This window comes from Rhinoderma darwinii, chromosome 2 (assembly GCF_050947455.1).
Source record: "Rhinoderma darwinii isolate aRhiDar2 chromosome 2, aRhiDar2.hap1, whole genome shotgun sequence".
NCBI lineage: Eukaryota > Metazoa > Chordata > Amphibia > Anura > Rhinodermatidae > Rhinoderma > Rhinoderma darwinii.
This window is the reverse complement of record NC_134688.1, coordinates 478,058,359-478,083,812: the sequence shown is the minus strand read 5'-3', so window position 1 is coordinate 478,083,812 and position 25,454 is coordinate 478,058,359. Positions and strand designations below refer to the sequence as shown.

At 40.9% G+C, this 25,454-nt stretch overlaps 1 protein-coding gene across 1 annotated transcript in view; it reads left to right on the top strand.

The window, feature by feature from the left end:
• Window positions 1-25,454, top strand: part of SIDT1 (SID1 transmembrane family member 1) — a 38,221-nt gene that overhangs the window by 9,171 nt on the left and 3,596 nt on the right. Inside the window, exons 4-20 of the mRNA XM_075851250.1 lie at window positions 937-1,018; window positions 1,185-1,286; window positions 16,303-16,386; window positions 16,762-16,855; window positions 16,971-17,042; window positions 17,151-17,244; window positions 18,603-18,646; window positions 18,807-18,878; window positions 19,385-19,524; window positions 19,610-19,683; window positions 19,801-19,867; window positions 20,296-20,369; window positions 21,142-21,265; window positions 21,952-22,069; window positions 24,099-24,235; window positions 24,785-24,893; window positions 25,347-25,361. Of these exons, the coding sequence (XP_075707365.1) occupies window positions 937-1,018; window positions 1,185-1,286; window positions 16,303-16,386; window positions 16,762-16,855; window positions 16,971-17,042; window positions 17,151-17,244; window positions 18,603-18,646; window positions 18,807-18,878; window positions 19,385-19,524; window positions 19,610-19,683; window positions 19,801-19,867; window positions 20,296-20,369; window positions 21,142-21,265; window positions 21,952-22,069; window positions 24,099-24,235; window positions 24,785-24,893; window positions 25,347-25,361 (1,502 nt within the window). The remainder of the gene's footprint in view (window positions 1-936; window positions 1,019-1,184; window positions 1,287-16,302; window positions 16,387-16,761; window positions 16,856-16,970; window positions 17,043-17,150; window positions 17,245-18,602; window positions 18,647-18,806; window positions 18,879-19,384; window positions 19,525-19,609; window positions 19,684-19,800; window positions 19,868-20,295; window positions 20,370-21,141; window positions 21,266-21,951; window positions 22,070-24,098; window positions 24,236-24,784; window positions 24,894-25,346; window positions 25,362-25,454) is intronic.

The window sequence follows — 25,454 nt, the reverse complement described above, 5'->3', positions numbered from 1 at the left end:
ATTGCCACCCAGCTTTCCCAGGCTCCAGAATGGCGTCTCCAGAATAGCATCTCTACCTAGTTCTATCAATATGATTGCCAACCAGCTTTCCCAGATTCCTGAATGGAAAATCTGCATATAATGCAGCAATATAAGAGCGAGAGAACTAAACCGTTCTGTCTTTCAGGGTCCCGGAAAAGTTAGGCGAGGAACTGTAATGAACAAGGTTTGAAATGTTTGACGGATTTGTCCATTTATATTGCGGGATTTCCCGATCATTTTGCGTTTAAACAGAATTATGATGTTTATCAGTATCATTGCTACCCAACTTTCCCAGGCTCCTGAATGGCATTGCTACCAAGTTTTGGCAAATATGATTGCCACCTGGCTTTCCCAGGCTCCTGAAAGGCCTCTCTATCTAGTTCTATCAATATGATTGCCACCCAGCTTTCCCAGGCTCTTGAATGGCCTCTCTAACTAGTTCTATCAATATGATTGCCACTCTACTTTCCCAGGCTCCTGAATGGCGTCTCTGTCTAGTTCTATCAATATGATTGCCACTCTACTTTCCCAGGCTCCTGAATGGCGTCTCTGTCTAGTTCTATCAATATGATTGCCACCCTACTTTCTCAGGCTCCTGAATGGCTTCTCTAACTAGTTCTATCAATAGGATTGTCACCCTACTTTCCCAGTCTCTGTCTAGTTCTATCAATATGATTGCCACTCTACTTTCCCAGGCTCCTGAATGGCGTCTCTGTCTAGTTCTATCAATATGATTGCCACTCTACTTTCCCAGGCTCCTGAATGGCGTCTCTGTCTAGTTCTATCATTATGATTGCCACTCTACTTTCCCAGGCTCCTGAATGGTGTCTCTGCAAGAATTCTAACTGCATAACTGAGCACATTTGCCTTTCAGGGCCCTGGGAAAGCTGGGTGACCCCCCTGTGGGAGCTGTAGTGCATTTTCTTGTACCGATCATCTCATTTCTTCCAGGACGGACGTTCCCCTCAATTTCAGCGCCTCGCCATCGCAGCCCCAGGTACGTCTCTACCTCGTGTTATCAACGTGTGGTGTTTGCTTTCTGGAGGGTGACGTGCCCGCTGTGGGTGACAGGCGGGTACTGTACACAAATAGTAACACAGACGGCAAAAGAAAACGTTCTCAGCAAATATGCGGCAACCTTTAACCCTTTCTCTCCCGTGTAGTATTTCTTGTACTCGTTCCCAGAAGGCGTGGACTCCGTGATCATCAAGGTGAAGTCGGCCGAGACGTTTCCCTGCGCCGTGGTGTCCGTCCAGGATATTACGGTGAGTTGTCACCCAATCACAGTGCATAAAAGTGGAGAAAATGACGGACAATTGTTTAAAAAGAAAGTAATAGGTAATTTTGTGGCTGATAACAGGGACAATAGAGTGCATTGAACTGCACAGAGAGACTATAGGGTTGGTGCCCCTTTAAAATGGGTGTGAATGTCTAATCGGATGTTCTATAAAGATTCAGTCTGTGAACGCTGAAATTAAAGGAGTTCTCCGAAATGAGGCAACAATTAGATAAAATGGTCTGCACCCAATCACTAATATACATTATCCTAAAATTCTGCCCCCCTCACCCTCAACTAGGGGGCTATGGCTGCAGGGGGGCCATTATTCACTCTCTTTGGGATCGATTGCTTGTGTCTGGTGGTCTAAATGGGACTTGTCCAAACAGAGTCCTGTGCAGACATGACCAATCGATCATTGAGAGAGCAATCATTAGTCACCCGCAGCCCTGATCCCCAAAATCCATGTTTGGTGGGGGAAGGGGGGTTATTACAGTGCGCTCCCATAATCTTACTTTTAACTTTATTTATTTAATCACGGAGAGCCCCTTTAATTCTGTTCTCTCCCACGTAGAGGAGTCGGGGTTAAAATTATATTTAGGAAATCTTATTCAAACTTGAAGTCCCGACTCCGACATCTTTATAAGGGAGAAGAGAGCAGAATTAAAGGGGTCCTCCGGGCTCCCAGAGGTGAAGGTAAAAGGGCTGAGCGGACGTCATAATCCAATTCTCTAATATACATTGTAATAAAATTCCGCCCCGGATCTCAGGGCCCCCGGCTGCACCGAGGAAGGATTGATTGTTCCCTACAGGATTGATTGCTCATGTCTGCTTAATTTTGATGGGACTTTTCAGAGAGAACCCCCCCCCCCCTCTCCTGCTGGGGGGGGGGGCAGAATTTTAATACAATGTATATTAGAGAATTGGACTATGACTTCCGCTCAGCCCTTTTATCTTCACCTCTCTAACCCCAGAGGACCCCTTTAATTCTGCTCTGTCCCTTATAAGGGTATGTTCACACGGCCAAATTTCAGACGTATACGAGGCGTATTATGCCTCGTTTTACGTCAGAAAATACGGCTCCAATACGTCGGCAAACATCTGCCCATTCATTTGAATGGGTTTGCCGACGTACTGTGCAGACGATCTGTCATTTACGCGTCGTCGTTTGACAGATGTCAAAAGACGACGCGTAAAAATACAGCCTCGTCAAAAGAAGTGCAGGACACTTATATACATTATATGCAGGACACTTCTATACATTATATGCAGGACACTTATATACATTATATGCGGGACACTTATATACATTATATGCAGGACACTTCTATACATTATATGCGGGACACTTATATACATTATATGCAGGACACTTATATACATTATATGCAGGACACTTCTATACATTATATGCAGGACACTTATATACATTATATGCGGGACACTTATATACATTATATGCAGGACACTTCTATACATTATATGCGGGACACTTATATACATTATATGCAGGACACTTATATACATTATATGCAGGACACTTATATACATTATATGCGGGACACTTATATACATTATATGCAGGACACTTATATACATTATATGCAGGACACTTATATACATTATATGCAGGACACTTATATACATTATATGCAGGACACTTATATACATTATATGCAGGGCACTTATATACATTATATGCGGGACACTTATATACATTATATGCGGGACACTTATATACATTATATGCGGGACACTTCTTTACATTATATGCGGGACACTTATATACATTATATGCGGGACACATATATACATTATATGCGGGACACTTATATACATTATATGCGGGACACTTCTATACATTATATGCGGGACACTTCTATACATTATATGCGGGACACTTCTATACATTATATGCAGGACACTTCTATACATTATATGTGGGACACTTCTATACATTATATGCAGGACACTTATATACATTATATGCGGGACACTTATATACATTATATGCAGGACACTTATATACATTCTATGCGGGACACTTATATACATTATATGCGGGACACTTATATACATTATATGCGGGACACTTATATACATTATATGCGGGACGCTTATATACATTATATGCAGGACGCTTATATACATTATATGCGGGACACTTATATACATTATATGCGGGACACTTATATACATTATATGCAGGACACTTCTATACATTATATGCGGGACACTTCTATACATTATATGCAGGACACTTATATACATTATATGCGGGACACTTATATACATTATATGCAGGACACTTATATACATTCTATGCGGGACACTTATATACATTATATGCGGGACACTTATATACATTATATGCGGGACACTTATATACATTATATGCGGGACGCTTATATACATTATATGCAGGACACTTATATACATTATATGCGGGACACTTATATACATTATATGCGGGACACTTATATACATTATATGCGGGACACTTATATACATTATATGCAGGACACTTATATACATTATATGCAGGACACTTATATACATTATATGCGGGACACTTCTATACATTATATGCGGGACACTTATATACATTATATGCGGGACATTTATATACATTATATGCGGGACACTTATATACATTATATGCGGGACACTTATATACATTATATGCGGGACACTTATATACATTATATGCAGGACACTTCTATACATTATATGCGGGACACTTCTATACATTATATGCGGGACACTTATATACATTATATGCGGGACACTTATATACATTATATGCGGGACACTTATATACATTATATGCGGGACACTTATATACATTATATGCGGGGCACTTATATACATTATATGCGGGACACTTATATACATTATATGCGGGACACTTCTATACATTATATGCAGGACACTTCTATACATTATATGCGGGACACTTATATACATTATATGCAGGACACTTATATACATTATATGCAGGACACTTCTATACATTATATGCAGGACACTTATATACATTATATGCGGGACACTTATATACATTATATGCAGGACACTTCTATACATTATATGCGGGACACTTATATACATTATATGCAGGACACTTATATACATTATATGCAGGACACTTATATACATTATATGCGGGACACTTATATACATTATATGCAGGACACTTATATACATTATATGCAGGACACTTATATACATTATATGCAGGGCACTTATATACATTATATGCAGGACACTTATATACATTATATGCAGGACACTTATATACATTATATGCAGGGCACTTATATACATTATATGCGGGACACTTATATACATTATATGCGGGACACTTATATACATTATATGCGGGACACTTCTTTACATTATATGCGGGACACTTATATACATTATATGCGGGACACTTATATACATTATATGCGGGACACTTCTATACATTATATGCGGGACACTTCTATACATTATATGCGGGACACTTCTATACATTATATGCAGGACACTTCTATACATTATATGTGGGACACTTCTATACATTATATGCAGGACACTTATATACATTATATGCGGGACACTTATATACATTATATGCAGGACACTTATATACATTCTATGCGGGACACTTATATACATTATATGCGGGACACTTATATACATTATATGCGGGACACTTATATACATTATATGCGGGACGCTTATATACATTATATGCGGGACACTTATATACATTATATGCGGGACACTTATATACATTATATGCGGGACACTTATATACATTATATGCAGGACACTTCTATACATTATATGCGGGACACTTCTATACATTATATGCAGGACACTTATATACATTATATGCGGGACACTTATATACATTATATGCAGGACACTTATATACATTCTATGCGGGACACTTATATACATTATATGCGGGACACTTATATACATTATATGCGGGACACTTATATACATTATATGCGGGACGCTTATATACATTATATGCAGGACACTTATATACATTATATGCGGGACACTTATATACATTATATGCGGGACACTTATATACATTATATGCGGGACACTTATATACATTATATGCAGGACACTTATATACATTATATGCAGGACACTTATATACATTATATGCGGGACACTTCTATACATTATATGCGGGACACTTATATACATTATATGCAGGACACTTCTATACATTATATGCGGGACACTTCTATACATTATATGCGGGACACTTATATACATTATATGCGGGACACTTATATACATTATATGCGGGACACTTATATACATTATATGCGGGACACTTATATACATTATATGCGGGGCACTTATATACATTATATGCGGGACACTTATATACATTATATGCGGGACACTTATATACATTATATGCGGGGCACTTATATACATTATATGCAGGACACTTATATACATTATATGCGGGACACGTATATACATTATATGCGGGACACTTATATACATTATACGCGGGACACTTATATACATTATACGCGGGACACTTATATACATTATACGCGGGACACTTATATACATTATATGCAGGACACTTATATACATTATATGCAGGACACTTATATACATTATATGCGGGACACTTATATACATTATATGCGGGACACTTATATACATTATATGCGGGACACTTCTATACATTATATGCGGGACACTTATATACATTATATGCGGGACACTTATATACATTATATGCGGGACACTTATATACATTATATGCGGGACACTTATATACATTATATGCAGGACACATATACATTATATGCGGGACACTTATATACATTATATGCGGGACACTTCTATACATTATATGCGGGACACTTATATACATTATATGCGGGACACTTATATACATTATATACAGGACACTTATATACATTATATGCGGGACACTTATATACATTATATGCGGGACACATATACATTATATGCGGGACACTTATATACATTATACGCGGGACACTTATATACATTATACGCAGGACACATATACATTATACGCGGGACACTTATATACATTATATGCGGGACACTTATATACATTATATGCAGGACACTTATATACATTATATGCGGGACACTTATATACATTATATGCGGGACACTTATATACATTATATGCGGGACACTTATATACATTATATGCGGGACACTTATATACATTATATGCGGGACACTTATATACATTATATGCGGGACACTTATATACATTATATGCGGGACACTTATATACATTATATGCGGGACACTTATATACATTATATGCGGGACACTTATATACATTATATGCAGGACACTTATATACATTATATGCGGGACACTTATATACATTATATGCGGGACACTTATATACATTATATGCAGGACACTTCTATACATTATATGCGGGACACTTCTATACATTATATGCGGGACACTTATATACATTATATGCGGGACACTTATATACATTATATGCGGGACACTTCTATACATTATATGCGGGACACTTATATACATTATATGCGGGGCACTTATATACATTATATGCGGGACACTTATATACATTATATGCGGGACACTTATATACATTATATGCGGGGCACTTATATACATTATATGCAGGACACTTATATACATTATATGCGGGACACGTATATACATTATATGCGGGACACTTATATACATTATACGCGGGACACTTATATACATTATACGCGGGACACTTATATACATTATATGCGGGACACTTATATACATTATATGCAGGACACTTATATACATTATATGCAGGACACTTATATACATTATATGCGGGACACTTATATACATTATATGCGGGACACTTATATACATTATATGCGGGACACTTCTATACATTATATGCGGGACACTTATATACATTATATGCGGGACACTTATATACATTATATGCGGGACACTTATATACATTATATGCGGGACACTTATATACATTATATGCAGGACACATATACATTATATGCGGGACACTTATATACATTATATGCGGGACACTTCTATACATTATATGCGGGACACTTATATACATTATATGCGGGACACTTATATACATTATATACAGGACACTTATATACATTATATGCGGGACACTTATATACATTATATGCGGGACACATATACATTATATGCGGGACACTTATATACATTATACGCGGGACACTTATATACATTATACGCAGGACACATATACATTATACGCGGGACACTTATATACATTATATGCGGGACACTTATATACATTATATGCAGGACACTTATATACATTATATGCGGGACACTTATATACATTATATGCGGGACACTTATATACATTATATGCGGGACACTTATATACATTATATGCGGGACACTTATATACATTATATGCGGGACACTTATATACATTATATGCGGGACACTTCTATACATTATATGCGGGACACTTCTATACATTATATGCGGGACACTTCTATACATTATATGCGGGACACTTATATACATTATACGCGGGACACTTATATACATTATACGCGGGACACTTATATACATTATATGCGGGACACTTATATACATTATATACAGGACACTTATATACATTATATGCAGGACACTTATATACATTATATGCAGGACACTTATATACATTATATGCAGGACACTTATACACATTATATGCAGGACACTTATATACATTATATGCGGGACACTTATACACATTATATGCGGGACACTTATACACATTATATGCAGGACACTTATATACATTATATGCAGGACACTTATATACATTATATGCGGGACACTTATATACATTATACGCGGGACACTTATATACATTATACGCGGGACACTTATATACATTATATGCGGGACACTTATATACATTATATGCGGGACACTTATATACATTATATGCGGGACACATATACATTATACGCGGGACACTTATATACATTATATGCGGGATACTTATACACATTATATGCAGGACACTTATATACATTATATGCGGGACACATATACATTATATGCGGGACACTTATATACAGTGGCGGATTATCATTAGGGCGTTTCGGGCGGTCGCCCGGGGCCCAAGACTGCCAGGGGGCCCAACCCCCTCATGCCCAGTGGCGTCGCTAGCACCGGAGGGAGCCCCGGTGCCAGGACCGCACCTGTCAGGCGAGGGGAGCTTTGCTTCTACTTAGCAGCCGTGGTCTGTGCTGCTTTAGAAGCTCCCCCTCCAGCCCCCCTTCCCTGCTCTAAACATCTCTGCTGCTAGCTGTCGGGACATGGGGGAGGGGAGACTGTCGGCGGGCTCTGTGCTGTGAGCAGGAGAAGAGCTGCAGTGAAGACATAAAAGGTAAGTGCATGTGTGTTTAATATCCATATTCATGTGTGTTTAATGTCCATATTCATGTATGTTTAATGTCCATATTCATGTGTGTTTAATGTCCATATTCATGTGTGTTTAATGTCCATATTCATGTGTGTTTAATGTCCATATTCATGTGTGTTTAATGCCCATATTCATGTGTGTTTAATGTCCATATTCATGTGTGTTTAATGTCCATATTAATGTATGTTTAATGTCCATATTCATGTATGTTTAATGTCCATATTCATGTATGTTTAATGCCCATATTCATGTATGTTTAATGTCCATATTCATGTGTTTACAAGGTGTACTTTGTGTATAATGTGCATACTCGTGTATAATGTGCCTACTTAGTGTATAATGTGCCTACTTTGTGTACTTTGTGCATAATGTGTGTACTTTGTGTACTGTGCGTACTTTGTGCATAATGTGCGTACTTTGTACTGTGCGTACTTTGTGCATAATGTGCGTACTTTGTGCTGTGCGTACTTTGTGCATAATGTGTGTACTGTGCGTACTTTGTGCATAATGTGTGTACTGTGCGTACTTTGTGCATAATGTGCCTACTTTGTACTGTGCGTACTTTGTGCATAATGTGCGTACTTTGTGCGTAATGTGCCTACTTTGTGCATAATGTGCCTACTTTGTGTACTGTGTGTACTTTGTGCATAATGTGCCTACTTTGTGCATAATGTGCCTACTTTGTGTACTGTGTGTACTTTGTGCATAATGTGCATAATGTGCGTACTTTGTGCATAATGTGCCTACTTTGTGTACTGTGTGTACTTTGTGCATAATGTGCGTACTTTGTGCATAATGTGCCTACTTTGTGTACTTTGTGCATAATGTGCCTACTTTGTGCATAATGTGCCTACTTTGTGCATAATGTGCCTACTTTGTGTACTGTGTGTACTTTGTGCATAATGTGCGTACTTTGTGCATAATGTGCGTACTTTGTGTACTGTGTGTACTTTGTGCATAATGTGCCTACTTTGTGTACTAGTGTTTAGGTAGTGTTAGCAATAGTTACGGCGCGGCAGGGTGGTGGTGGAGAAGGGGGGCCCAAGTTTGGGTAACAGCCCAGGGCCCATGGTCTTCTTAATCCGCCACTGCTTATATACATTATACGCGGGACACTTATATACATTATACGCAGGACACATATACATTATACGCGGGACACTTATATACATTATACGCGGGACACTTATATACATTATATGCAGGACACTTATATACATTATATGCGGGACACTTATATACATTATATGCGGGACACTTATATACATTATATGCGGGACACTTATATACATTATATGCGGGACACTTATATACATTATATGCGGGACACTTATATACATTATATGCGGGACACTTCTATACATTATATGCGGGACACTTCTATACATTATATGCGGGACACTTATATACATTATATGCGGGACACTTCTATACATTATATGCGGGACACTTATATACATTATACGCGGGACACTTATATACATTATATGCGGGACACTTCTATACATTATATGCGGGACACTTCTATACATTATATGCGGGACACTTGTATACATTATATGCGGGACACTTATATACATTATATGCGGGACACTTATATACATTATATGCGGGACACTTATATACATTATATGCGGGACACTTATATACATTATATGCAGGACACTTATATACATTATATGCGGGACACTTATATACATTATATACAGGACACTTATATACATTATATGCAGGACACTTATATACATTATATGCGGGACACTTATACACATTATATGCAGGACACTTATATACATTATATGCAGGGCACTTATATACATTATATGCGGGACACTTATATACATTATACGCGGGACACTTATATACATTATATGCGGGACACTTATATACATTATATGCGGGACACTTATATACATTATATGCGGGACACATATACATTATATGCGGGACACTTATATACATTATACGCGGGACACTTATATACATTATACGCGGGACACATATACATTATACGCGGGACACTTATATACATTATACGCGGGACACTTATATACATTATATGCGGGACACTTATATACATTATATGCGGGACACTTATATACATTATATGCGGGACACTTATATACATTATATGCGGGACACTTATATACATTATATGCGGGACACTTCTATACATTATATGCGGGACACTTCTATACATTATATGCGGGACACTTCTATACATTATACGCGGGACACTTATATACATTTTATGCGGGACACTTATATACATTATATGCGGGACACTTCTATACATTATATGCGGGACACTTCTATACATTATATGCGGGACACTTCTATACATTATATGCGGGACACTTATATACATTATATGCGGGACACTTATATACATTATACGCGGGACACTTATATACATTATATGCGGGACACTTATATACATTATATGCGGGACACTTATATACATTATATGCGGGACACATATACATTATATGCGGGACACTTATATACATTATACGCGGGACACTTATATACATTATACGCGGGACACATACATTATACGCGGGACACTTATATACATTATACGCGGGACACTTATATACATTATACGCGGGACACTTATATACATTATATGCGGGACACTTATATACATTATATGCGGGACACTTATATACATTATACGCGGGACACTTATATACATTATATGCGGGACACTTATATACATTATATGCGGGACACTTATATACATTATATGCGGGACACATATACATTATATGCGGGACACTTATATACATTATACGCGGGACACTTATATACATTATACGCGGGACACATATACATTATACGCGGGACACTTATATACATTATACGCGGGACACTTATATACATTATATGCGGGACACTTATATACATTATATGCGGGACACTTATATACATTATATGCGGGACACTTATATACATTATATGCGGGACACTTATATACATTATATGCGGGACACTTCTATACATTATATGCGGGACACTTCTATACATTATATGCGGGACACTTCTATACATTATACGCGGGACACTTATATACATTTTATGCGGGACACTTATATACATTATATGCGGGACACTTCTATACATTATATGCGGGACACTTCTATACATTATATGCGGGACACTTCTATACATTATATGCGGGACACTTATATACATTATATGCGGGACACTTATATACATTATACGCGGGACACTTATATACATTATATGCGGGACACTTATATACATTATATGCGGGACACTTATATACATTATATGCGGGACACTTGTATACATTATATGCGGGACACTTATATACATTATATGCGGGACACTTATATACATTATATGCGGGACACTTATATACATTATATGCAGGACACTTATATACATTATATGCGGGACACTTATATACATTATATACAGGACACTTATATACATTATATGCAGGACACTTATATACATTATATGCGGGACACTTATACACATTATATGCAGGACACTTATATACATTATATGCAGGGCACTTATATACATTATATGCGGGACACTTATATACATTATACGCGGGACACTTATATACATTATATGCGGGACACTTATATACATTATATGCAGGACACTTATATACATTATATGCGGGACACATATACATTATATGCGGGACACTTATATACATTATACGCGGGACACTTATATACATTATACGCGGGACACATATACATTATACGCGGGACACTTCTATACATTATATGCGGGACACTTATATACATTATATGCGGGACACTTATATACATTATACGCGGGACACTTATATACATTATACGCGGGACACTTATTTACATTTTATGCGGGACACTTATATACATTCTATGCGGGACACTTATATACATTATATGCGGGACACTTATATACATTATATGCGGGACACTTATATACATTATATGCGGGACACTTATATACATTATATGCGGGACACTTCTATACATTATATGCGGGACACTTATATACATTATATGCAGGACACTTATATACATTATATGCGGGACACTTATATACATTATATGCAGGACACTTATACATTATATGCGGGACACTTATATACATTATACGCGGGACACTTATATACATTTTATGCGGGACACTTATATACATTATATGCGGGACACTTATATACATTATATGCGGGACACTTATATACATTATATGCGGGACACTTATATACATTATATGCGGGACACTTATATACATTATATGCAGGACACTTATATACATTATATGCAGGACACTTATATACATTATATGCAGGACACTTATATACATTATATGCGGGACACTTATATACATTATATGCGGGACACTTATATACATTATATGCGGGACACTTATATACATTATATGCGGGACACTTATATACATTATATGCGGGACACTTATATACATTATATGCGGGACACTTATATACATTATATGCGGGACACTTATATACATTATATGCGGGACACTTATATACATTATATGCGGGACACTTCTATACATTATATGCGGGACACTTATATACATTATATGCGGGACACTTATATACATTATATGCGGGACACTTATATACATTATATGCGGGACACTTATATACATTATATGCGGGACACTTATATACATTATATGCAGGACACTTCTATACATTATATGCGGGACACTTATATACATTATATGCGGGACACTTATATACATTATACGCGGGACACTTATATACATTATACGCGGGACACTTATATACATTTTATGCGGGACACTTATATACATTATATGCGGGACACTTATATACATTATATGCGGGACACTTATATACATTATATGCGGGACACTTATATACATTATATGCGGGACACTTATATACATTATATGCGGGACACTTATATACATTATATGCGGGACACTTATATACATTATATGCGGGACACTTATATACATTATATGCGGGACACTTATATACATTATATGCAGGACACTTATACATTATATGCGGGACACTTATATACATTATACGCGGGACACTTATATACATTTTATGCGGGACACTTATATACATTATATGCGGGGCACTTATATACATTATATGCGGGACACTTATATACATTATATGCGGGACACATATACATTATATGCAGGACACTTATATACATTATATGCGGGACACTTATATACATTATATGCGGGACACTTATATACATTATATGCGGGACACTTATATACATTATACGCGGGACACTTATATACATTATATGCGGGACACTTATATACATTATATGCGGGACACTTATATACATTATATGCGGGACACTTATATACATTATATGCGGGACACTTATATACATTATATGCGGGACACTTATATACATTATATGCGGGACACTTATATACATTATATGCGGGACACTTATATACATTATATGCGGGACACTTATATACATTATATGCGGGACACTTATATACATTATATGCGGGACACTTATATACATTATATGCGGGACACTTATATACATTATATGCGGGACACTTATATACATTATATGCAGGACACTTATATACATTATATGCGGGACACTTATATACATTATATGCGGGACACTTATATACATTATATGCGGGACACTTATATACATTATATGCGGGACACTTATATACATTATATGCGGGACACTTATATACATTATATGCGGGACACTTATATACATTATATGCGGGACACTTATATACATTATATGCGGGACACTTATATACATTATACGCGGGACACTTATATACATTATATGCGGGACACTTATATACATTATATGCGGGACACTTATATACATTATATGCGGGACACTTATATACATTATATGCGGGACACTTATATACATTATATGCGGGACACTTATATACATTATATGCGGGACACTTATATACATTATATGCGGGACACTTATATACATTATATGCAGGACACTTATATACATTATATGCGGGACACTTATATACATTATATGCGGGACACTTATATACATTATATGCGGGACACTTATATACATTATATGCGGGACACTTATATACATTATATGCGGGACACTTATATACATTATATGCAGGACACTTATATACATTATATGCGGGACACTTATATACATTATATGCGGGACACTTATATACATTATATGCGGGACACTTATATACATTATATGCGGGACACTTATATACATTATATGCGGGACACTTATATACATTATATGCGGGACACTTATATACATTATATGCGGGACACTTATATACATTATATGCGGGACACTTATATACATTATATGCGGGACACTTATATACATTATATGCGGGACACTTATATACATTATATGCGGGACACTTATATACATTATATGCAGGACACTTATATACATTATATGCAGGACACTTATATACATTATATGCAGGACACTTATATACATTATATGCAGGACACTTATATACATTATATGCAGGACACTTCTTTGGACGTTTTTGGAGCTGTTTTCTCATAGACTCCAATGAAAACAGCTCCAAAAACGGACGTAAAAAACACCGCGAAAACGGCGTGAAAACGCCGCGAAAAATGCGAGTTGGTAAAAAAACGTCTGAAAAGCAGGGTCTGTTTTCCCTTGAAAACAGCTCTGGATTTTCAGACGTTTTTGTTGACTACGTGTGAACATACCCTAAAGATGTCGGAGTCGGGATTTGATGTTTGGACAAGATTTCCTATATATAATTCTCACCCCGACTCCTCTAATTGGGAAATAACAGAATTAAAGGGGCTCTCCGGGGTTAATGAATAAATGTACTACACCCCTCACACAATGATCTGGGCGATCAGGACTGCAGGCGACTAATGTTGGCTCCCTGGATGATCGATTGGTCGGGTCTGCACTGAAGTTTGGACAAGACTCTAAATTACCAGACACGACCAATCGATCCTACAGAGAGTGACCGATGCCCCCGGCAGCCACGGCCCCCCAGTTAAGGGTGAGGGGGTCAATCTTTAGGACAATGTATATTAGTGGTTTGGAGCCTGTGCTCAGCCCTTTTACCGTCAGTTCCTGGATCCCGGAGGACCCCTTTATTCTGCTCTCACATAGACGGTCGGAGTGAGGATTTGGGTTGTGGACGCTGCGTCCTCTCCGGTACATTCTTCTTCTATGGGAATTGTCTGCCAGGCAGTGACACAACGTATTACCCATGGCGCTGGCGCGGCGCCCACCGGCGGCAGGAAACAGTTTCTTGCCAGGAAAGGCAGAAAAAAATGAATAAGCAGCTGCACCTCCAAGTGGAGGGGACGGAAGACGAAAGTGTCCGCGACCCCCACAGAATGGGATCTATAGGGAGAGGGGCGGCGAGACCCCCACAAATAACCTCCAGTGTAGTCAGTTATTAGGTCACTTTTATGTAGCATTTATGGCACTACAAGTCCCAGCAGTGGTCACATGTCATCTCCTCTCTCCTCCAGTGTCCGGTCTATGATATGGATCATAACGTGGAATTCAACGGCGTTTACCAATCCATGACCAAGAAAGCCGCCATCACCATACAGGTGGGTCCCGCGGGGTAGGAGGGGTTAATGCCTCCCGTTATCTCTCCATGACCCCATCATTCCAGCTCAGGCGGGTGTCCAAACCACAGCAGGGGGCAAACTGGGCAACGACTGCGTATGAGAATGAGATCCCCTATAAGATGAGCAATTATCGCAGGGATCAATGGCGGTTTCTTAAAGGACCCCCCTCACATGTCTCCGATTCACAGGATGGTCCCAAACAGGTCATCGCCCCCCAACTTCTAATTATAACGGGGCAGCATGTTAAGGCGGCTGCACAGAGGATGTCTGGGGGTAGCGCTGGGTGGCAGGATAATATTGGGGGGGGTCTGGCTGCTCGTCACCTGTAGTAACGTGTCATCTCCCCCCATTCAGAGGAAGGATTTCCCTAAGGGGGAGTTTTACACAGTATTCGTCATCAAGCCGGAAGATTATGCGTGTGGCGGCTCAGTCCCGGTGTCCACTATAGGTAAGAGGCGCCGCCTGCTGGTCATAAGGTAGAACTGCAGCTGATCTTTTCTCCGCCTTTATTTTTTTACATTATTTTGTGTTTCTATTTATTTTTTTTATAATACTTTTCTTAGGGACAGGTAACCACACCTGGAATCTGAAACGGGTGAAGCACATGGAGGTGACGATCACGCCGTCCATTAATAGTAAGAGCCCCGGGCCTGAGGATACTCATATATATATATATATATACACTCTATATGTCGCTATAGTCACATGAACTGGAGGAAACGTCTTTATTTTCTGATCCCCAGATTCCGTCTACATCCACGCCAACCTCCTGTGCCTCCTCTTCTTCCTCATCTTCTATCTGGGAGCTTTTTTTGTGTTATTCATTAACCATTTAAGGTGAGTCCCACAACACTAAAGATGAATGTTCCCCATTATTATAAAGTATTGCACCCTCTTGTGGTGATTATCAGTAGTGTGTGTGTGTGTGTGTGTGTGTGTGTGTGTGTGTGTGTGTGTGTACACGTGTACACTGCATCCTCTTGTGATTATGGGTAGTACACGTTAGTGGTGGTGTGTGCTGCATCCCCTTCTGGTGATTATGGGTAGTGCATGTTAGCGGTGGTGTATGCTGCATCCCCTTGTGGTGATTATGGGTACTGCAACTTAGCGATGGTGTGTGCTGCATCCTCTTGTGGTGATTATGGGTAGTGCATGTTAGTGGTGGTGTGTGCTGCACCCTCTTGTGGTGATTATTGGTAGTGCATGTTAGTGGTGGTGTGTGCTGCACCCTCTTGTGGTGATTATAGGTAGTGCATGTTAGTGGTGGTGTGTGCCGCATCCTCTTGTGATGATTATGGGTAGTACATGTTAGCGATGGTGTGTGCTGCACCCTCTTGTGGTGATTATGGGTAGTACATTTTAGCGGTGGTGTGTGCTGCACCCTCTTGTGGTGATTATGGGTAGTACATATTAGTGGTGAAGTGTGCTGCACCTTCCCATGGCGACTATGGGTAGTACATGGCGGTGGTGACTATGAGTAGTACATGTTATTGGCGGAGTGCTCTGCATCCCTTTCTGCTGATTATGGGTAGTACATGTTAGTGGTAGTCCTCTTGTGGTGACTAGGGGTATTACATGTTAGTGGTAGCCCTCTTGTGGTGACTAGGGGTATTACATGTTAGTGGTAGCCCTCTTGTGGTGACTAGGGGTATTACATGTTGGTGGTAGCCCTCTTGTGTTGACTAGGGGTATTACATGTTAGTGGTAGCTCTCTTGTGGTGACTAGGGGCATTACATGACAGTGGTAGCCCTCTTGTGGTGGCTAGGGGTATTACATGTTAGATGTAGCCATCTTGTGGTGACTATGGGTATTAGATGTTAGTGGTAGCCCTCTTGTGATGACTAAGGGGTATTACATGTCAGTGGTAGCCCTCTTGTGATGACTAAGGGGTATTACATGTCAGTGGTAGCCCTCTTGTGATGACTAAGGGGTATTACATGTCAGTGGTAGCCCTCTTGTGGTGAATAGGGGTATTACATGTCAGTGGTAGCCCTCTTGTGGTGAATAGGGGTATTACATGTTAGTGGTAGCCCTCTTGTGGTGACTTGGGGTATCACATATTACGTAGTACTTTTTGTGACTATCTTCATCGTGATTTTAATGCCCTCTTGTGGTGAGCGCGAGTAGTACACGGACTCCACGGACACATTGCATTTCACTCTTATGAATGATAATTAATTGTTTTATATTCCAGGAATCAGAAGAAAGGTCTGAACATTAATGGGAGCCCGGATGAAGGTACGGCTGCTGGATGCTGAGTATATATATATATGTGACACATGGCACTGTTATAGTGATGTCTCCCGAGTTACTATGAGTGGGGGGTGAGATCATGTGACAGGGCGGGTCAGATACGATGTATACTGTGTAAAGGGTTAATCGGACGTATTATTTACAGGAGAGGGAACGGTGGCGGCTTCACATCCCATAACCACCAGCACCCCGGAGGGAAGCAGCTACGGGGCTATAGGTAAGAGCAGGAGGACCCCGCTTCTTCATTATGGCCTCCTGTCACTCATCACACCGAAGAACTCTGCAGTCAGCCGCTCCCCAGCCACACTTGGCTGATAACAGAGAACAATAGATCACGTTCACCCTCACAGCAGGAGGAGGGGGCTTCCACTTTAGGCCTCATTCACACAACCGTCATTTTCTTCCACAATTACGGACCTGTAGTAGCGGATCATAATACGGATCCAGTCATTTCTATGGCGCACGGACACCTTGTTGTATATTTACACGTAAGCGTCCGGGCCGCAGAACTGACCCGCAAAAAATGGGACTGTGCTCCTTCACTTTATAATGGGAGCGCGGCCCGCGGGTGACAGTGCGCGGCCGCCCTGTAATCACAGACCCTACGTCCGCCTGAGGCTTCAGACTTCTGCTTCAGGTCTGTGCTGGACCATTGCAGTTTCTGGACTATCAGATGCCGGATGACAGGAATCCGGCGCTATAATGACCGTTTTGTCTCCGTAGATGAGTCGCGCCACAGAAAAGGAAAATCGCTTCCCCCCATTCCTCGCCCTCGGGTTTACTCGGACAGCTCTGTGGATGAAGAGAGCGACTTCGATGGAATCCCGGAGATGGAGGGCGATAAAAATGTCATCCAAGCGAAGGTAAGTAGTCACATGACCGTGCCACGGCCGCCATCAATTCTGTAGTCGACATGAACACTTTCTTCCGTGCCGATCCTTTCTCCAGACTTTCCTCTACGTCTCGGATCTGTCCATCAAGGACCGGAGAACCATCAGTAAGAAGTACAAGATCTACTTCTGGTGAGTGTCCAGTCCAGCACGCCGGGGGTTAATCTATAGGGCGCCCCATCGGCTGCAGTCTCCATTTGTTTCCTATAACGCCTCTGATCCATTGTTTCCCTTCCCTTCCTCACCCAGGAACATAATTACCATCGCCGTGTTCTACGCTCTGCCCGTCATCCAGCTTGTCATCACCTACCAAACCGTACGTACCTCCCCTCCCCCGCCCTCCGATCTGTCTTGTTTGGGGCTGCCTATAATTGAGGCCCCATAATGCACTGGTCTCTGCTGTAGTGCATTGCGGGAGATGTTGCGTTTTCCTTATTATTCTACCACATTGTATAACATTAAAGTATTCCCCATAAACCGGCAGTGAGAAGCAGAGGGATGTGAAATCCTGCAGCCTGAGAGTTAACTGGAAACCAGCAGAATTGTGAATGCAGCTCTGGATGTGACTGGAGTATAGGGCATGGTTACGGGAATCTTTATGTAGAGTTGATGTGGAGGATCTCGGGGTCGTCTGTGACGTCATCATTCTGTGATTATGGCGGTTTCTCGCTGCGCCGCCCCCCACTCGTCCTCCATGTTGTTTTGTGGGTATTTTGCGGCTCATGTCTCTTTTTTTTTTACCAGGTCGTCAATGTGACGGGAAACCAGGACATCTGTTACTATAACTTCCTGTGCGCGCACCCCCTGGGGGTTCTCAGGTGAGGCCCGCGCGTGGGGGAGGGGCCACGTCGTCACCTATATATGAGGCCGATCGCAGTCGTGCAATGGGATTTTACATTGTAAAAAAAAAATGACGCTGCCGGTTTCTCACTTTTGTCTGCTACTGGGAAAGCTGGATAACAAAATGTCTCTATTACAGGGGATATTACCCAACTTTCCCAGGCGCCAGAATGGCATCTTGGTCTAGTTGCTCAGGGGCAGTGTCGTTTCACTGTCTCACTAGGCAGTTTGGGTTACAGGTTAAGAACCTCTCTGTAATGGCAGCCATATTGGCAGTCACCCAGCTTTCCCAAACACCGATATAACCAATCAGCTTCCAGGTCTCATGTCGAGCCGCTCATCTGTCTGTACCAGCCTGATATCATCCAGCTTTTTTAGACTCCTGAAAGTCTAATTTGCCTTGTATTCAGTGACGCTCTCCTCCCCTTTTATTGCTGCACATCTCTGCAGATCAGCCATTCAGGAGTGTGGGAAAGCTGGGTGACATCCAATACTGAGCGCAGCACTGGGAGGAGTGGGAGTTCAGCATTACAGAACTAGGCAGACTTGTCATCTGGGTGGGGGCTGTAATGGCGACCATATTGGTTGTCACCCAGCTTTCCCACAAACGTCTGAATAGGATTTTCAGCTACTTGGGGTCCGATATTTACAGGGGTTCGTCTTGATTATGGGGGGGCTGCTCAGTATTTTTATTGAATTGCGTTTATTTACTTGAGAATATTAAATGGCGCCTTTTTCTCCCCGTTTTAGCGCATTTAATAACATCCTGAGTAACCTGGGCCACGTCCTCCTCGGGTTCCTCTTCCTTGTCATCGTCCTGTACAGAGATCTCCAGCACCGCCGCCTACTGGAAGCAAATGACACCTACGCCCTGGTATGAGACCCGTGATCGCCGTATTCCCGGAGGAGGAGCCTCCGCTCTGTCATCACCGTTTAATAAGGGTTTATCATTGTGTCATGAAAAGTTCGGGAACTTTTGAAAATACTTTTTTGTTTTTTACCACTTTTAAAATTTCTGCTTGTTGTCGGTGAATGGGAACATTGATTACATCTAGAGTCTAAAAACACGTAGCGATCAAAGACTTTTCAGAGCTGAGGGTTTGTTACAATTGCATCCAGTCTAGACAATCCTGCACTAATACATTTTTTCTTCACTGATACATTGTAACAAACTATCAGGACAGGGGAGGGATTTGGGCTGCTATTTTTAGCTCACAGAGGATACTCTAGACTGGATACAATGGTAACAAACACTCTGGATGTAATCAATAATGTTACCATTCACTGACAGCAAGCAGAAATAACTTTTCATTACACACTGATTAAGCTTTATTTACATGAAACTCTTTGAATATGAAACAATGGGAGGGGCATGACAACTTGCTGGGAGAACCCCTAGCCCTATAAATGGAAAGTTATGATGGGAGGAGCTTGACAACTAGTTGTCAGAGTGAGAAGATCGCTGAAGGCCAGGGTGACTACAGTGATGGGGGAGGGGGATAGTGTGATAAAGGGAGAACATTACGCGTTACATTCATGGGGCGACTTATCTTATTGCAGGAATTTGGGATCCCTAAACATTTTGGCCTCTTCTACACGATGGGCATCGCTCTGACCATGGAAGGCGTCCTCAGCGCTTGTTACCACGTCTGCCCCAACTACTCCAACTTCCAGTTCGGTAAGAGACCGGCCGCATGATCTCACCTTACCTGACAACTGCGAGCATCAAGGTGGGGGGAACGTGACAGTGTGAACGAACCGCCAAAAATAAGTATTTACACCCCTTATTAACTCACAGATAGTACAACTAATACACACAAAAGTACTCACCAGCAGAATAGTGAGTGCAGCTCTGGAGTATAATACAGGATGTAACTCAGGATCAGTGCAGGATAAGTAATGTAATGTATGTACACAGTGACTCCACCAGCAGAATAGTGAGTGCAGCTCTGGAGTATAATACAGGATGTAACTCAGGATCAGTACAGGACATGTAATGTAATATATGTACACAGTGACTCCACCAGCAGAATAGTGAGTGCAGCTCTGGAGTATAATACAGGATATAACTCAGGATCAGTACAGGACATGTAATGTATGTACACAGTGATTCCACCAGCAGAATAGTGAGTGCAGCTCTGGAGTATAATACAGTATATAACTCAAGATCAGTACAGGATAAGTAATGTAATGTATGTACACAGTAACTCCACCAGCAGAATAGTGAGTGCAGCTCTGGAGTATAATACAGGATGTAACTCAGGATCAGTACAGGATAAGTCATGTAATGTATGTACACAGTGACTCCACCAGCAGAATAGTGAGTGCAGCTCTGGAGTATAATACAGGATGTAACTCAGGATCAGTACAGGATAAGTAATGTCATGTATGTACACAGTGACTCCACCAGCAGAATAGTGAGTGCAGCTCTGGAGTAGAATACAGGATGTAACTCAGGATCAGTACAGGATAAGTAATGTAATGTATGTACACAGTGACTCCACCAGCAGAATAGTGAGTGCAGCTCTGGAGTATAATACAGGATATAACTCAGGATCAGTACAGGATAAGTAATGTAATGTATGTACACAGTGACTTCACCAGCAGAATAGTGAGTGCAGCTCTGGAGTATAATACAGGATGTAACTCAGGATCAGTACAGGATAAGTAATGTAATGTATGTACACAGTGACTCCACCAGCAGAATAGTGAGTGCAGCTCTGGAGTATAATACAGGATGTAACTCAGGATCAGTACAGGATAAGTAATGTAATGTATGTACACAGTGACTCCACCAGCAGAATAGTGAGTGCAGCTCTGGAGTATAATACAGGATGTAACTCAGGATCAGTACAGGATAAGTAATGTAAAGCAAATCAGTTATCAAACCTGAAATATGTAAACAACTGGAGTTAAAAAACTGTCAATAGATAACACCTCCTGTCACTAATAAAACCTGTGGGTCTGACTCCTGTGCATTCTCCTTACTTCAGCTGTTCCTGCTCCAGATTTCTTCCTCCTCCAGTTTCTGGGACAGGAAGTAGCTGTCTGACACCGACCACTGTCAGCCATATTAGATTTGTTGTGGCTGATTCCTCTGTCATCTGGTCACTCCGAGTCCTCCCTCTCCTCCTTCTCATATTTCTCCCTGACAATAAATCATTGGTATAACCCCCTCTCTAATTTATTTCTAGCAGTCAATCACAGTGAGAGAATAACTTTCCCTCCAGTACTTCGCTTAGTTCTCCCTGGCAATTAGTGAAAAAATCCTCTCACCCCTCTTAGTTCTTCCAGCTAGTTAATCACAGTGAGAGAACTCTCCCCCTCAAAGCCCCCTCTTAGTTTTACCTTGGACCCAGTCGCGGTGACAGAATCCTCCCATGCCCCTCAGTTCTTCCTGGCAGTCCATCACAGTGAGAGAATGCCCTTCCAGTTCCTTTCTTAGTTCTCCCTGGCAGTCAATCAGCAAGAGAATCCTCCCATCCCCTTTATTTCTTCCTGGAATTTAAACACAGTGAGAGAACCCTTCCCCTAATGTCCCTCTGTGAGTTCTTCCTGGCAGTAATTCACAGTGCGATAATTCTCATGTTCCTCTCAGTTCTTCCTGGCAGTCACAGGGAATAAACCCTCCCAATGTGCAGAGACAATGTCCAGGGCCTGAGCAGTTGTGTAAGTAGTTTATTATATTTGCACCGTTCTCTCGGCAGACACGTCCTTCATGTACATGATCGCTGGGCTCTGCATGCTGAAACTGTACCAGACCCGCCACCCCGACATCAACGCCAGCGCCTATGCAGCCTACGCCTCCTTTGCTTTGGTCATTTTTCTGGCGGTCATAGGTGTGGTATGTACTCCAGTCACTGTTAAATCAGTCCCCAGCCCCCTGCTAGAGTCAGACTCTGCACCACTTAGTAATATATATATATAATATTATGTATGGTTATAAGGGGGTGAATCACACAGCGCTCAGTCTGATCACCCCACGGAAGAATTATAGAAGATATGCAAATCCTGAATTACACCATCTCTTCTACTCCAGTCACATCCAAAGCTGCAGTGAGAATTCTCCTGCCGCTGCAGTCTGCTGCTGACTCTGGTGTATTATGGGGAATGTGTCATGTAGACCAGTAATGTGGTGTAGGATGAGATGATCGGTAGATCCCACAATGCCATGCAGTGATTTGCATTATAGGTGGTCCGCCAAGCAGTTAGGGGCGTGTCTGTCAGCGTAATGCTGACAGATGTGAAGTGGCAAGCAGCAGAATTGTGATTGCAGCTTTGCATGTGATTGGAGTATAAGACCTGATGTAACTAAATGTAGGTTTATAATGTTATATGTGGCCATGATAAGGACAATGCTCCGGCCTTTGATCATCTCGTCTTTCCCTTCTAGGTTTTTGGGAAGGATAACTGGTGGTTTTGGGTGATCTTCTCCGTCATCCACGTGGTGGGGTCCCTGGCGCTCAGCACTCACATCTATTACATGGGACGCTTTAGGATCGGTGAGATGAGAAGGACGGGGGTCCCTCCTATATCCTTAGGGCTGGGTCAGGGTCATTAGCAGTACTAGCCCGTCCTGTCATTATATTGGGGGTGGTGATGAGGGAAGATAATCTCCTACACACCCCAGATTTCCTGTCTGGTTACATAGTTCAGCCAGACGCCACTACCAGACTCAGGTGCTACAGAAATGGTTGACACCAGAGAACAATAGCTTCCTCTCCATTCAATAGCATCAATTATATGAACACTATCAATTATCAAGCCTTGTATTCATAGATTTGTCAGTTTTCTGGCCAAATACTGGGATCAGATTCTTAAGGGAACAGGGTAATAATAGGACACAACTGGGATGTGTGACCCTGACCTTATGGCCTTTTCCCCTGTTCTGACCCTGGTGATGGTTTCCTCCATGCTGACGCTCTTCTTCTCTCTGCTCTCTCCTCCTGTCACAGATGTGTCCAATGCAGGTAACATCCTTTCCGCTCTGTCTGGATTTATTCTTTTTGTTTTGTGGGGGGGTTTTCTGCTGAACTGAAGTGTTACAGTGACATTTAAAGGAG